We start from the raw sequence: 17,473 nt of genomic DNA on the forward strand, positions 1-17,473 counted from the left end.
GGGTGAAATGTGGTATCCAAGGCCTAGAGACTCCCTAGAGTGCTGCATAGGTGCCAATGTCTAGAAAACACATAGTTAGAACAGGTTTTAGTGATGCAGGAATGCACCAAATGCAACGGCAAAAACAGGCCAATTTTTTCATACAAATCTGTATGGATACGTATGATATTGTACAATACCAGAATACGGACCTGTTTGTACATAGAATGCAGGCAACTATGGATAAAATGTGTTGCATCCTTGAACAAGGTTGGGCACCAAAGTTGTGATTACAACACCTTTCCAGTCGTGGTGGTGGCATCAAAATGACCACCTTTGCTATTTCCCCATGAGCCAATGATCCATGTCTTTTAAAAGGCTAGTTGAAGCAATCATTGATTTTGCTTCGAAAAAGCTAGCTATGCGCTTTTCTTGAAAGCTTAGCAATTGCATTTTTTTTTGTTGAAAAAATTAACCCAACTGCATTTGTTGCAAATTAGTCCTCTACTTTTTCTTGCTGTGCTCATATCTCTTAGAGATTGACCATGCCATGTCTAGAAACCAATACTCCATGTTTTTTCTCACAAAATACAACACCTCCTACTATTATGCAAACTTCCAAGCCTAGCCCTATCCATTCTATGTGTGGTAGGCTTCCTTTATTATGTGCCTCTTCTTCCTACTCCACCAAAATCATGAATGCCTATACACAAGTCCCAGGAACTTGTTGTTGTTACACTCCTCAAAAGAACTACCTTTAACTTACTTTATGGCACACACTCTTCTGACTACTATGAATGCCTATGGAAAGGGTTGTAACTTGTTTCGCACAAAAATTATTGTTTCACCTATCTTCATGGTAAAAATGTTGGCAAAACCTTGGGATGGAGAATACCCTAGGTATAGGTGATTTGGTTCTAATATTGAATGAAACTATTCGGTTCCTGCAGATACATGGACTTAGCTGAGTTAGGCAATCCCCGGTTCTACCTTGCACGGTGGCCTAAGGTCATCTACCCATAGACTGACCTAGGGTTCATCTTGGCTTCACCGTACCTAAAGCTATCTAGCCTTTATGAACATTGTACCTTTGCAAGGAGCAGTATGCCATTGACTCCAGCATGGCCATTGTTTAGGTCCTCTAAAACAAACCGATTAGGGTCTAGTTTAGTTACGATTCAAAATGTAGTTAGTCCCTTTTCGTTGAAAAGCTAACTCATATGTTGCGTCCAGCCGATAGTGCATTGACGACCAACCTTTTACAATGAGATTGTGACAAACCTCAATACACCTAAGTATAGTAGAGCCTACAGCTTTTTCTCTGCAGTTAACCACTTCATACAAGTCATGTTTGCACCTTGCATTTAACAAGTTACCCATTTATCTATTCCATTTTGGTGTAAATCATAAAATACACTCTATTCTAGAAGCATGGCTTACCATTATCCTTCACTTTTCCCACATGCTAAATTTGCCAGGCTGGTCTAGATTTCAAATGCAACTACACACTGCTAGGCTAATTGAAAGATGTAAACATTGCAATAAGTTCAACCTGTAAAGAAATGACCATTGTGAAAGCAAACCAAAGAGAGAGTAGGATTTGTGGGGGGGAACACAAAGTATGTACACCAAACACTAAGAGAGAAGAAAAACTCAAAAAACATAGCGAAAGAAGATGATGAAGCATTGAATCATGCTAAGTGAACAAAGCTAATATAGCGGAGCCAGAGCTCTGAAGATGACTACACTGTCCTATCTGATTAAGTGGTAGTACCTGTAGGAATGCTGCACTGTAGAGGGAGCAAAATGCAGTCCTCCAAGCAGTAGGGTGTAGAAGGTAAATGCTGAAGATGAAGGACAGATGTCGAGGGAGCCAAACACAGTCCTCTGAGGCCATTGGAGGGGAGGAAGATGATTACCAACAATCTCCACAAAGTGACTGACAAGAGGGTGGCCAGCTGAAGGATGAAAAGCAACATGAGGAAACTCTACTGATGCAAAATGCGGCCTCGAGTATGCTGAGGAGTGCCGGATGTAACCAAGATCCAAAGTCAGGAAGGTGCCATTTGCCAAATGCAAGCACTAAGATTGACTCCACGTGGAGTGAAGTGATGCAAGGTGGAAAAGGAGTTGCCAGGCTGCAAAATGCAAGCACCAGCTGCCTGTGGTGTTGACGCAAATGCCAAGATGACACCGGATGTGGAAGAGGTGACACCAAATGGTGGAGATCCTCCTGGAATGCTTTTACAAGCCTATAGCCTGACGCCAGATGGAGAGGAGTTGACACCAGGTAGAGCAGCCTATTAAATGCCATGTAGAGATGGTGGAAGCTGACCATGAACTGCAATGTCCTCCAAAGGGGGGGGGAGGAAAGAGAAGAATGTGGGAGAGTGTTAGAATGACTGAGGAAGAATGAGTGTGGGATGGATAGAATGGGTGTGAAGTCAATGCCATACATATATAGGCATAGATTGTCTAGAGTTGTCACCCACTAAAGTATCTTGGGTGGACCTTGACTCTCTCAAAAGGCACCCAAAAAGTCTTTTCAGGACTGTAAATGGAAACCAAAAATAGAAATGAAGGGGAAAATATACCGAATGACTTAGTTTCTCAGCATAGCCTTCTTCAACGTTCAATTAAGTTGCAGTTAACTCTTCAACAAACACCTTTCCAGTAGGGAGGGGTCCAAAATTTATCAAGATCAGAGCTGAATCTATACTGGATAAGGTAAAGGCCATAATGTAGGGAAGAAAAAAATAAATCTTTCAAGTCCACACCACGTTATTAACAAAGTCATTGGGAACTCAAAATTCATTTTAATGCAGTGAGTGACAACAGCCCTGGACTGTTCAAGTAAAGTGCAATTTTAGCATTATTTCACAGATATGAGAATGAAGAAGTGTCAATACGGTGAGTTTAAACTGAATCTGACAACATTGCAAGAAACTTTACAATGGAAAGATACAGAAACATTCCAATGTGTGTGGATAAGAACAAATTGTGTCAAGAGTAAGAGAAAACCTTTACAGAATGGCTGCCAGTTTGATAAGGTCGGGAATTGTGTTCCTTGTTAGCATTATAAACTGCATGGTTCTGCTGGTACTCACTCCCTAAATCAGAACATGTATTTGTTTCTATTTTGACTTGAGTATCTTTTGGCAAAGACTTCCTTGATTTGCTTTTGCGCTTCTTTTTGTCCATTACCTTTCCATACAAAGGCTGGAGTTTACTTGCAGACCAGATTTCCATACTATTTGACTGATGTATAATGTGTGTTTGAACAGTCAGACCTGCTAGATCATGGTAGCAATCTGTTCGACCTTCCCTGTGCAAGTAATCTTCCACACACCTGTCTTCAGGTTCTTGAATCTCAGGATGCTTTGATTCCCCAGTTAGTATTTCATGATTGTCATTGGCAGCTCGAATACTTTGCTGGAAAAGTATTTCATCACTACCACGAAGAGGTTTATCATGAGCCTTTCTGACTCCCACCACTTGCAAATGTGTTACCTGTTCTGTCTTACTTTGTATATTGCACAATCCTTTTAGCTGAAGTAAACCTGTTCTTTCCTCCAATGAGTCTTTTTTTGATTTGCACCGACGATGATTCTGAGACTTTTTCTTACGCATGACTTTAGTTTTCTTGTCGTCACTCTTATGTTTTATGCCAAGGCTTCCATTCTTTTGCTCATCCTCATCCCTTGCACACACACCTTCCTCAGGGATCTGTGTATAAAACCCATTCTCTTCTACAAGAAAAGTTTCAGATTTCTCTCTCATCTCTTGCTTATCAACTCTGTAGTATTTCTCACTCTCATTTGTCATATCTACTGCTGGTCCAAGTATCAGGTGACCCCCCCTTTCTTTGTGTTTGACTTTTTTCTTGTGAAGGCGAATCCTTTTGATCTGCTCCACCTTTGCTTGCTTCTTTGACCGATCCTGTGTATCACCCAGATGCCCATCTGCTACATCAAGCTTCTCCGTATTCAATTCACCAGCCCCCTTCTTTTTCTTGCTCTTAGTATTCAGTTTTGACTTGGATTTTCTGTCTTTCTTTTTTCCATGATGCTGAAACATTTCATTTATCTTATTATCTTCAAATCTCTCATTATCTGGATGGTCATCCCCCCTTTTGTAAAATTGATTTTTAGGATGTCTAGCTTCTGCTGGTGCTTCTAGCTTAGCAGGTACGTCAAGTGATTCCAAATTTACCTTCAAAATTGATTTGTGAGATGGCTTTCTTGTAGTGTATTCATCCTCAAGACTAAAGCAGTTTTCCTTCAGTAGACCTGAGCTCCGTTTCTTGGCCTTTTGGGCAGCATTTGCACTAGACTTTACCTTGATTTTTACATCCACTCTTCTATCAGGCTTTATTCCGCTGCTTGTTGCACAAAGTTTATGATCCTCAGTGACATGGCATTTATCACAGAACTTGACAGGATGGATTTTCTTCCCCTCATGAATGCCATTGTGATCACAGGTACCATTGGTTTGCCCTTCATTATACTCACCACCCATCATGGTGCCACGTCGACTTTGGATTTTTACCCTGCCATCTGTTCCTGGCATTGGCATCCCTTCTGGTGGAGTTGGTGATCTTGGTAACTTGTGCCTGAAAATGCAACCAACATAGAAAGTTGGTGAAATGTAATTTTGTCACAATGCATATAACTACCTCTAAATACACCACTTTAAATTACCAATGCTTTTTGACTGGAGTTCTGTCCTCTTTTTTAATATATGAGAGGCATCATGATTTCCATAAAACAAGTGTGCACGAGTATGCATTGGAGCATTCCCCTCTTGATTTTCTTCACTTCCTGTCAAGGAAGGCCATGGATGCAGCCAGGTCGCCTTTATCCCCATACCACATAGCATAGTGACCGCTGCCATCTTGCCATCTCTTTGCTGACTGGCTGCATTCGAGGAAAGGCTATATGCAACTACATGAAATGTCAACACGAGAATGGCAGGATTTCTGCAACATGCCATCATCTGACAGTCAACATCAACTAGTAGATGGGTACTACACGGCAGGTTGACTGTTGCATCAGTTGGATTGCCAGGAATATGAACAGCTGCAGTCAATTGTTACTAGGCACAAAGAAAGAAGAAACAAGAAGCAGATACCCTTGCCATGTGAATAAGCAAACAACTCACAAACAGGAGTATAGGGTAAAGGGATGGAGAAAGAATGAGAAACAAGCAGCTGTTCTCTAGGCCTCACTAAGCCGAAAAGATAAATAGTAAGCTAAAGAAGATGAGGCATCTCAATTGACCATTACCCTGACAGCCTCAAGACAAAAGACACGAGAACCAATCCAACAGCCAAGGAGCAGCTATGACTTACCTCGGAGCACTGCCAAACCCACCGCAGTCAGCACATTCACCCATTTCTCCTACCGTGTTTTTGATTCCAATGGCCATTGCCTGAATCCTTAACACCATCTCCCTTATTGAACATATGCTCACCTCAACCATCCTCGCATCTTTGCAAGGTCCACATCCTCACATCTTTGCAAGGTCTACATCCTCGCATCTTTGCAAGCTGGACCCTCCACTAATGCACAATTTCCACCACAAGAAGCACAATCATGATGACGTAAACAAGTTTACCTAGGACTAATTGCCACATCTCAATAAGTTTCTGTCTAGTGGAATGAATACATAAGGGCTAGAAAGAACAGCTTGGCAGCTTTGATGGCAATTTTGATGGTGTCAACAGCTTTGAAAGGGTGGTAAAACCCCAATGCAGCTGATGACCCTCCTCTTCTATCGCCACCTCTCATTGAAGCAGACAAGGGAACGGACTGCCCATGTCCTATCGTGCTACACAATCGCATCACCTATCTCAGAGCTAATCTGGCAGCCGCAGAGTGCATCAATAGTCGTCGACCTGGCTGAGATGATCCTTCCTCAAACTCTAAATATGGCTGCTTCCACACTCAGCCAACCCCAAATAGCCCTCTCTCAGCTTGCATGGGCAAGTTGCCGAGTAACAACCTTCAAAAATCAATTTTTGGCTTTAATTAATTAATTATCCATTTGAACCTGCCAAATTATTGGTTGGTGCCCATCCACATTTAATGTGCTAACCCCTTTGAAACTTTAAGTTGTTCCCAACATTAAATGGCCTTAGGCTAGCATTAATTAATTGATTACTGCCAAACATTTTAAAGTTCCTAATGTCCTAGGCCAAACTGACACTAGACATCCACAAGTATCTATCTAGTATACCTTAATACAACTTTTGCCAATGTCACTCATTGCATTTTAAAGGTACTTACATTGTTACCACAACTTAACTAACTTGCACTTCACATGTGCACAACTTAATGGCGCCAAAGCTAAGCATTAAAAATACACATCCCCATGACAGCTGACCTTAATGTTGTCAAACCCAATTTATGATCCTATAAGGCAACATCCTTGAAGATGATGTGGGTGGGCCTCTCAATGGGATGATGACTCAGCACTAGGTTGAATGAGGCCTCAACTAGATTGTGCCTCCGACATGGCATGGTAGTGGACAACAAGCGATACCCAAGGTGGCTACATATCATCTATAGGCAGATCTTTAACTAAAATGTGGTCTGTTTTAAATAGATAGATTATTATTTAGAAATGGTATCCTTTTGCATTGCCCACATTAACCTATATGGGGTATATACCATTTTGGGATGAGAACCCTTGTTTTGACCAGCAATGTTCCGCTTTGGTCAGGCCGCCCACCCCCTCCCCCAAAACCAAAAGAAAAAAGGGGGTCCACACATGGAAGTGTGATCATGTATGGGGTCATGCCCGCCTACTAGCACTAGATGACGATCGAATTTTTCCTAGTCCATGCTGATTTTCCTAGACCTCTCCATGGGACAAATGTGCCCCACCCATCTTTTTTAAGCAGCTATCTTTTAGGGTCCATTTCATTGAGCAATGACATGTTGGAAGTCACATGGGGTTGTTCCTATCTCTGCTAGAGGATTTGGAAGTGTCTAACACATGGCAGTCCTTCAACACTTCCCCATCTCAATTTGATGAACAATCTGATTTCCTTTTTGTCATCTTTGACACAACACTTATAACTAAGCCAATACTATCTCCTGCAACTACAAAAGCTCTTGTGCATGGAGAGTTGAGATTCTCTCTTCAATCTCCGTCCTAGCCTCTCTCTTTTGGCACTTGCTTTCAGCAAAACAACATTCTCCCTCTCTTCTCAGGATTCACCCACCTTCACCATTACTGTATTTATCTCTTCTACCTACACACTACCTCTATCACCAACCTTCTAACACACCATCCCATCACATAATGCCCCTCCACAAGAGAATTATGATGTTTGCAGCCACCAATGCTTCGAGGACACTCGGATGCTTCTACCCGCTTCCACACACTTGCATGGGCCTCATCCCATGGCTTCTTCTCCATCATCTCCTGCTAGTAACACATCTCTCATAGCAGCACTTCAAGCATAGCTAATGGAGATGCAATACCATCTCTCTAAGCTGTGATCTGTAGATTGTGCAACTTCTACGTCTGCCCATAGCCATAGGGGCACTCCCTCTTCAATGCCATCCCAACCCTTTCAAAGGGGAGAGGAAACCATGTGAAAAGACGAGAATTGCATTATGGTTGCAAAGTGGACAGCCTACTTTGACTTGTATCGGTTTGATGATGTACAGCACTATGGGCACATAAATCATGCTTCAAGGAAAGGCTTATGTGTGGTGGGATGGGGCTACCTCCAAACGCTGTGAATTTGGACTGAATTTCAGCATGTCTTCCATGCATGCTTCGTGCAATCCACAATATTGAGTGCTCTAATTTGTTCAAGTTGGAGATGGGACAAAGGGCTTGGATGCATACCTGCAGGAATTTAAGGACTTGCTTTACAATATGAAGGCCTTAGAGGAGATACAATCAGTATTTTACATGCTGAACTTGTTTGTGTGGCCACCCAAGTATCAAAACGAAGTCCTCTACAACCCCTCGAATTCACTCAACAACATCTACAAATAATCAAAGGACTTTCACAACACCTTGGCGACATCCAGGGGCAGTCAGCCAATGCGAGGTGCCTCTCGCCATACTGTTTCGAGTCACGTGTCCAATGAAGCATCTTGCAGTAGACTAGCCAATCCATTGAGCCACCCAAGGACTTCAACAAAACAGAGCACTATCACATTGAAGACCAAAAGAAGAATTGTTTCAACTATCATTAAACTAGCCCCTTCCAAGGCAACAAAGATCATTTGAGTAAAAACAAGAACCAAAAGACCTCCACTGCAAATGAACAACCTCAAATCATCAAGCATGTTGTCTTATTAACTACAATGCTTTTATGTTAATGCACGTAGATGCCCAAGTTGTCACGGTAACAAGATCTTGTTTGGCTCACATGATCTCCATGATGTGATTGAGAAAATAATGGTCAAGTCATAAGGGTATTGTTTAACAACAACTTTACTATCAATTTCAATATGATCTTATGGATCAACTCTCAAGTACATGATCATATACAACTAGCATCTCAGGATATTTCAAAGATTGTGCTTCGTACATGGTATTGACTTACTAGTTGTTGGTCCTTCCTTTTCAATGGAGCAACACCCTTGCAACTTTCCATCAAATGATGAATGGTCTTTTGCATCCATACCTAGAAAAGTGGATTGTGGTGTTACTACTAAATGATGTTCTTGTATATAGATAAGCATTGATTGAACACGTATCATCTTACATATCTTAAGACGAGGGAAGTTACACACTAAGCAATCCATGTGTGAATTTTTTCGTATGGAGCTATTGCATCTCAGTTGTGTTATCTTTACTTATAGCATCCGAATCGATCTTGAAAGTGCTCATGTTTTTCTTGAATGGACTATATTAACACATGTTTCCGCAAGTGATATCTTTTTTAGGTTTTATAGGATTTTCATGAAGTTCATAAAGGAGGATTACACTAAGATTGGAAAGCTCTTTATGTGCTTATTAAAAGGAACTCACAACAAAAAACATTTTGTTAGTCCATTCATCCAATGGACTGATAAGCTTGATCAATGCTTTCAAACATTGAAAATGCTAGTTACAACCACACCCATGTTGCAAATTGTGCATCCAACAAGCCCTTTGTGGCTGAAAAGGATACAAGTGATTATACTATAGATGTTGTCCTTACCATGACAACTAAACACTTGCATTCAAGAGTGTTACCTTGTCCTTACCATGGCGACTAAACAGTTGCATTCGAGAACTACAAGGTTACACAACCGCAAATGTAGTACACCACACAAGAAAAGAAATTGTCGGATATCATAAATGCATTAAAAATTTTGGTGCCATAAAGTTTATGGTGTCCATTTTACGGTGCAGAAAAACTACCACTTTTTGAAATATCACTATGATAAGCCCAATCTCAAGAGTCGTAAGGCTACCTAGTTTGAACTCATGAAAAAAGTTGATTTTGAGATGCATCACTACAAGCATGCAATCGATCACGTTGTCAATACCCTTAGTATGATCTCTAAGGTCAATGCCTTCTCCTTTACACAGATCTTGATTGACTTCTTTCTCCTAAAGGGCACTACAAGATGAATCCACACTTTTGCAAAGTTTGGTAGTGAGTCTGAGCAGAAACCACAAATGCAATACACTATACAAGAAAACGAATTGTTGCCCGTCATCTAAGCATGGAATTGGTGTCGTTATCTTTATGATGCCCATTTTGTGGTGTGGATAAACCACAAGTCTTTGAAATATCGTGGTTACTCATTACTTTTAACTCGTCATGCATCAACTCAGCTTTACAAGTTGATTTATGTGCATAAGTGCCCACAATGAGACCTATGTGCATGAATGCCCACAATGTCAACTTAACAAAGTTGAAACACACAACCAAGCAAGCACTTTGTATCCTCTATAGATTCTTGAAAAATCCATAAGACTGGTAAAACCAGCCTTCCTTCTCAGATAGGGTGGTACATAACCTAATTGAGCACTTAATTACAGCAATTAACAAACTCACAAAACTGAAATGCACGCTTTACAATACAATCTTAGACATTGGACAACCTGTTGGCCCTAAGACTAGCGCCCCTTGCGGTATTTCTTTAACTTTTATTGCAAATGGATGGAGTACAACTTAGATTCTCCAACCTCCTCTGCTGATCCAAGTGCCCCTTATTGTTAAAACTAACCAGCAAGCCTCCAAACCAATTTGCCCCTTGGTTTGCTTGGGAATTGGCCTTCACCCTACTCCTTGAAAAACAAATTAAGCCCCAAATCTGATATTGGGTGGCTGGCCTTTTCAATCTCCTTGAAATTCCTTAATTTCAGTCAGGAATTCAAGTCCTAGGTCCTCAATTCTGAGCACGCATCCCGAGGTAACTGTCAAAACTCTACATCTGCTGTAAATTAGGGTTTATAACAAAGATTGATGGAAATATCTTTCTCTAATGGCTGTAGCTACTGGAAAATGCTAAGATAACTTGAGAGATGGCTAGGGAACGAGAGAGAATGCTGTAGTGAGAGAAATTTCAGAGTTTCAACGCGAGAAATGCTGAAAAGCTATTGCTACCCTACTCAAACAGCATGGAAGCTGTCACTTACAGCTTAGGACCACCAGAAAGACTGGTGCCTCCTCTTGAATGCTGTCATCTGTACCAAAAGGACCTTAGGATGCTGCCACTTCCTCTTGGAGGCCTCCAAACTGCTCTCACATGCTGTAGGACTGATCCACGATGGCTGCAAATCACATTAGCAGCCTCTCCTTGCTCTCTAACAACCTCCCTCTTTCACAATGGCTCGAATAGCCTTCCACCAACCCCTAAAAACGTTTTTCCCACTTGCATAGGCAAGTTTTGCCAAGTGGCAACCTTCTAATTCCATTTTCTAGCATTATCCAACTTATTAATTTAATTTTCAGAATATTAATTCTGAAAATTAATTTAATAATCATTCTAATACTCAAAAATAATAATTTTACCAATCAAAAATTAAATTGGCTAGGTCAATTTTTCTTTCAAGTATCCCTAAGCAGTTATTAGCCCTTAGACCAGCATCAATTAATAAATGCCTAGTCTCTAATGTCACCAATGACATTAGTGGCCAACAAATTGATCTAGGCCAAAATCCGACACCAGATACCACCTAGTACCTATCATGTATAACTTATTACAACTTTTTCCTTTGGCACCAACTAATATCTCGGGGTCCTAGGTCCCACACTATGAAATAATTAACTTGCACCTCACATCTGCAAGCCACATTAGCACATTTGATTAACTTTTAATGAAGTGCTAAGAAAAGCAAGAAAATTTCACATCCTTGTGACAACTTGATAGTTAGATTTCCTAGGAGGAAATGTCACCATGAAGCATCTAGGTTGTAATTAACCAAATGATTAACATGGCTCAATTCATTCCACTAAAACAATTGCTAAGAGGCAAGAGTTGGCTAATGTCTTTCTCGAGGACCTTTATTGATTGTTGGTTTGCCATACGAAATCATTAGTAATCCTCACCCTAAGTTCACTACCATTTATTAAAAATGCTCTTCCAAAAGCTAGAGACCCATCTTTCTATGTTGTCTTTAAAACATCCATGGACCAATGAACAAACTAAAAGAACTAACCGAAACTATAGAGGATCTATTATATGTATATGTCTCTTCTCGTCAATCAAGGTGAAAGCACTATCTTCCACAAATTGGGTGTACTTATAATAGCTCTAAGCATTTGCCCGATGGATATATCATGTTCAAGTTTACATAGGTTATGAGCCAAAACCACCAAAAGTCTTGGAGTTAAAAGAGGTAAGAATGCAAGCCATAGTTGACCTTTTGCACAATATGCTATTACTTACTGCAAAGGAGAGAATTAAGACAGCCGAGGCTCATGCTACCTTCTATGCTAACTGGCATTGTACTCCTCTTGAGATCCACAAAGTCATAGGGATGTACCTCAAGGTACCAAAAGACTTTGTTATGATGAGCACCAACAAGTATTATAACTTATATTCATTTGTAGACCCTTCCAAATCACCAAGAAGATTAGTAATGATATCCTACTAGTTGGATTAACCACCGGATATCCGTGTTCATCATGTATTCCGTGTAAGTCATCTAAAGGAACACTTGGGGCAAGGAGAACAAATTGTCCCAATTGAGGAAGTCCCATGACTATAGGCTACAACTCATTACATTCCACTTGAACCCAAATTGATTCTTCACTATAGAACTAAATGATCCCACAAGATCATTTATTATCTATCCCAAGCATTTGGTCAACTGGAAACACCACCCCAAGACATCAGTTGGCTCACTCGAGTTCCTTTTCTAAGTTCGCCCCTGAGGATTGCTGAAGACAACAATCATCAATGTTACATCCTTGGACATGTAGGTTGGGCATATATAGCATACACCAAAAAGAAGTTCATAGTGTATGCGCTCAAGGCCCTTCAAGATGGTCAAAAGTAAGGCTATTCCAAGGTCACAACCCCAATGATAGGTTTCTTCCAAAGTATGCCATCCTTATGGAGGTGATGCTTGAGGTTTCTAAACCTTCAAAATGAGGCTCAAACACGCAAGGATGATGACATGGCAGGCTGGCAATGCCAGCTAGAGCAGGGGAGGCGGCAAACACAATAGGGCAGAATGATGGCAATGGCTGTTTAAAGGGCAGGACTGGTGATGAATTTCTGGAAGGAAGGTTGATGAAGAGGGTAGCAAGCTGGAAGAGGAATGGTAATGATGAGGGATAAGGATGGATTCCCACGTCTCTTTATAGGCTATTTATGGCATTTGTCGTGCCAATAAAATTGCATTTTCTTTTGATAGCTCTTTTTGTGGTTGTTTTTGTAGAGTTCAATTAGGTCTAAATTCAAGATAATCTCATAGTATTAAGGCCTTTCAATCTACTAGCTCAACATCCTAGTCAAACTAGAGAAACTACTCGTCACACATCTCAGCAGTTTGTTTGATGATGGACAATTTGTTATGGCACATAACAAAGGGAACCTTATGCTACAAGGATGCATCAGAGAATGGGATGCTAACCATGCAGTAAGAGATAGACAGGATTCAGGAAGATGCAATGTGAGCTAGATGACATGCATTAAGTGGCCAAATAAAGCACAATTCAGATGTACCACGTAGACTTGTGTTGAAGGCTATGCAAACAACAGGGTGTTGACTATGTAGTATGAGGAGACCTTTGCATCACATTCCATGTGACTATTGTTTGCACAGCCATTTATGGTACAGGCCTCAATTGAACATTAAGACCACCTTTACTAATGTGTATCTCAGCCATTGAGGTTGGCAGGTATCTAAAGCATTGATCACCATGAAACAATAGATTCAGTCATTTTGTAATGAAGAAGATGTCCTGGGCAACAATGTTCCCAGCTATGTTACAATTCCTTTCTGTTGATTTCCTTTTCTAATTGATGTGTACATACAGCATGAGCACATCCAACTACATACAACCAAATATTCAAGAACCAAAATTTTGGACGTGAATACATCACAAGGTCTACTTAAATCTGTACATTACCTAGCAGCAGATGGCAAGCTTAAGGTATTCATGAATAAAGATGCAGAAGGCTGGTGTACTTGCATTTCAGAGCTTGAGACTCCTCCAAGCTGAAGATTCGACTTCTTTCCATGAGCTTGGGAAGCAGCATCCAATGAAAGACGTGCTTTCTTTGGTACAATTGTGTCCTCCCATGTATCTACCTCACTCTTCATACAATGCTCTTTGACACCATTCTCTATTTCTTTTTGAGCAGCATCACTGTCAACTTGATCTTTTGTTGAGCAATCAGTTGTTGAGTCAATTAGCAAAATCTGTCCACAGCCAAATAATAAATACTTCTGATTCAAATCCCGTCATGGAAGTTTTCAATACATCAGTCTCTAAAGAATCAAATGATTTATTACAGCATCAGAGTCACGCATACGATTGCGACCAGCAGAGGGACGCCGCTCACCACCTCCCCATTCAACCTGTATAGGTCGCCCCATTGGCTGCACAAGCAAATAAATATATGTTGTGAGTTCCTAGTGGAAGTAATTAAGTTTCTACTTTAGCACAGGACACACATCCTTTTAAGTGGCAATTTGCAAAACAACTCTACAATTTAAACACGTCTTCCAAATCCTTACACGTTACTAATACAGGTCCAAATAGTACTAGCCTAATATCAACGAAGGCCTTGTACACTGTGTTTTCCTCATTATCTAATTGTAATTGTGAACATCGAATGACTATTGAATACCAGCCAGGCAACTTACAGCCTGTCTCCATCCAAAATTCATAAGTTCTGAAAATCCTTTTCAAACAGATGAATTCAGCTTTACAACGTGCGTGCGTGTGTGTGTGTGTGTGTGTGTGTGTGTGTGTGTGTGTGTGTGTGTGTGTGTGTGTTCTAACTACAGTTATAAGCTCATCTCTTTCAAAAAAAAGGACCTTCAGCAAGCTGCAAAGGTAATTGCATAGGTATAGGTAAGTAAGTTAGAAGTTATCAGCCACATACAAATGTGTCCCCGTGTACATTCCCTGAAGCTTCACCAGCTCCAGTAGTTGCACTTGATATTACGCTTCCTGGTTGATGAGGATAAGGATGATGCTTGATTTCAGTAGATGCTTTTCGCATTACTGATGCTGCTGCTCCCAACTCAGATGGAGGTTTTAGCTCCTGCATTCATAGAAGATCCTGACTCACTCAATCAAGTAAATCATGATAGCTGACAGGCAGGCTAGAATGCCTTTGAGAATGATTAAAACTAGACAGCCTCATCATTGTCAGGATAATAAAGGAAAACTGACCTGTTCTGATCGAACACTCTCATACACTTTGATTTTGCTCTGCATGGTGCTTTCTAGACGTAGTTGTGCCTGTATCAAAAGTGACCACAATTGAGTCACAGATAAAATTATTAATTTCAGTTAGCATCAAGGCAAACTGATTTAACTGTGCATTTCAGAACCAAGTTTAAACACTGACTAGTCACTAGACCCACACAAAACCGCTCACAAGAGGGCCTAGGTGGAACCATACCAACTGCTTGCAATAATCCTTCCAGCTGTTTTCATTGAAACCGAAGTTGAAAAAATCTGACACATCAACATTTGAGTGCCTCCAAGGTTTGTCCTCTAAGGAGTCAATGTCGATATCGAACACTGTCCTGCATGGTAGCTCTCATCAGCAACAAAGAGACACTTGGCTTCTGACTCTGAAGATAACAGGGTAGACAGCAGTTATATTTGCGCACATGCACACACACATCATTTCAAATGCCTCTGGAAGGAGTTTGTGTACTATACAGATAGAAATATGACGAATGTTGTCCACCTCAGTGTTGTACAAGCACAGACTAGCCTGGTTGAAAAAGGTTGAGCCAATAATATGCAGTATGATCCATAGCAGAACTAATGATACAAAGTATGACCAGGAGCAGGACCTGTAAACTTGAGTTTGTTTTGCTTACTTATTTGAAGGTAGACTATACTCGAACCCAGATAAGAAACCTCGAGGCGCCATGTTGCTCCAAGAAAGTAGAGCTGTTTTCTGGCTAGTATAGCCTCGACCCATCCAATCAACTCTTCCATTGCCACCCTTAGGTACATTCAATCGGTTACCTGAACCCACTCCACTAGAAGTAGCTCCAACTCCTCCAATAGCACCTGGTCTGACATACTACAGAATAGAGGTATGAGGTTCCATAGAAATGTGAAGCTGGCATGGGCATGTGAAAAAGTCAAGTATTTATATCCTGTGTTTAACAATCATCATTTCCCTATCCATGTCTCAACTTAAAGCAAATCATAGTAGACATGTACAACATACCAGACACTCAAAAGTATCCAAGTTTCCAATCTGGATAAAATTCTCAGTTGACTAAACTTAAAAGAGCTACAAATCTAGTATATGTCATCCTTCCTTGCCTTCAATATGATCTAGTTTCATGTTCTTAAAACTACTAAGCTGAAGTGTAGAGCTAAAGTTCACTTTGATCACTTTCCAACTCTATAGCCAAAATTTGACGAACACATGGGTGAGTAAAAAAGGTGATTGACACACATTGTAAAACAAAACCAAGATACATAACTTCAAATGCGAGTACTTAGCCCAGACGTATGAGCACTATGAGCAGCAACAATGCTTAACATTGTACAAGCACAACTAACAAAGAGAATGAATAAACAAACCCACATGATACATGCCCCTAGGATCCAACCTGCACACAAGATGCAACACAAGCCACATTCATGAATATAAGGGACTAGGCATTAGACTCACCTCCCAGCCATAGATCCAGGTGGGCTCACCTCAAGAATGGAGCTAGCAACACTCCGGGTCCCAAGGATTGGCCTCCCATACCACCAAACCACACCATCCCACAATACAAATGTGTCGACTAATAGGCCAAGAGTCCAAGAGTGGTGATCACACAATGAATGTGCACAATAGGGCCTTGAATCCTATAAACAAGACTCGACTACCCTAAAACCGAGGTGTCCTTGGTGCACTGAGTCACTTCATGACTGTTGTGACCAATACTACTAGCACCCATCTGGATGTCCAAGGATATAACACCTCCCTCCACATGAATGATCATTGTCCTCAGCCACATCCTTAGAAACAAAGCGGGGAAAACAAGCCTTCAACAAACGTACTGACTCCCAAGTATTACACTTGACCAAATGCTTTGGATAAACAGTCCAATGGGATCGTTTAGTTCTAAGGTCAAGAATCAATTCAAGTTCGAGTGGAATATATCAAGCAGTGTCCTCAAACTATGGGACTTTCTCAATCAGAACAATCAGTTCACCTTGTCCCATTTGTTCTTTCAAACAACTAACGTGGAACATAGGGTAAATCCGAATTTCTCAAGGCAAACCCAGCTCATAGGCTATGCTACTTATGCTCTTGGTGATCTGAAAAGGACCACAAAACCTCAAAGATAATTTAGACCACTTGCTAGTAGTCGTCGAATCAAAGTCCTTTAGGACTTTTAAGGTAAACCCACATATCTCCTAGTGTTCACAAGGAGTACAATGTTAGCTACCATAAATTTGTGGGCACCAACTATCTCAAGTGGTGCCCACTAAAGTCTCTAGATCATGATCCAAAAACGGCATTTTAGGGGCTATAAATGGAAACCAAAATAGGAATAAAGTAGGCGAAATGCACTAAATGACTTGGTTTCTCAAGGTATACAGATGCACAAGTTCCAAAGGGGGACTTCTCTGACGCATTGACAAAAGTCTGGCACATTTGAAATCCTAGAGCTAGGATTGACATCCAAGTTCATGATGGGCCATTGGGTTGTTACTTGATAGAGAACGTGATTAGCTTGTAGACCGCACTTGCATGAGGGGACACTTTAGCAGCAGTTTTGGTTAAAGGCAAAGAATCCATGTTCACATATGCTCAGAGGCATTTTTTGACCGGATCATCATGTATGCTACTACGAGGCATTATTAACAAACACAAAG

At 40.8% G+C, this 17,473-nt stretch overlaps 1 protein-coding gene across 3 annotated transcripts in view; it reads right to left on the bottom strand.

Moving 5' to 3' along the window:
- The window catches only part of LOC148028289 (uncharacterized), a 59,776-nt gene that overhangs the window by 7,452 nt on the left and 34,851 nt on the right, over positions 1 to 17,473 (bottom strand). The window contains exons 2-8 of one of the 3 annotated variants that reach the window (XM_087690096.1): positions 15,463 to 15,663; positions 15,033 to 15,159; positions 14,801 to 14,869; positions 14,508 to 14,669; positions 13,912 to 13,998; positions 13,526 to 13,818; positions 3,001 to 4,591 (exon numbers count right to left, since the gene is read on the bottom strand). In XM_087690096.1, the coding sequence (XP_087546222.1) occupies positions 3,001 to 4,591; positions 13,526 to 13,818; positions 13,912 to 13,998; positions 14,508 to 14,669; positions 14,801 to 14,869; positions 15,033 to 15,159; positions 15,463 to 15,663 (2,530 nt within the window). Of the gene's footprint in view, positions 1 to 3,000; positions 4,592 to 13,525; positions 13,819 to 13,911; positions 13,999 to 14,507; positions 14,670 to 14,800; positions 14,870 to 15,032; positions 15,160 to 15,462; positions 15,672 to 17,473 lie in introns of all 3 variants that reach the window. The other 2 variants (XM_087690094.1, XM_087690093.1) reach the window with 2 other exon arrangements.

Source organism: Lygodium microphyllum, chromosome 12 (genome assembly GCF_053477565.2).
Source record: "Lygodium microphyllum isolate KBCC chromosome 12, Lygodium_microphyllum_v1.1.10, whole genome shotgun sequence".
Taxonomy (NCBI): domain Eukaryota; kingdom Viridiplantae; phylum Streptophyta; class Polypodiopsida; order Schizaeales; family Lygodiaceae; genus Lygodium; species Lygodium microphyllum.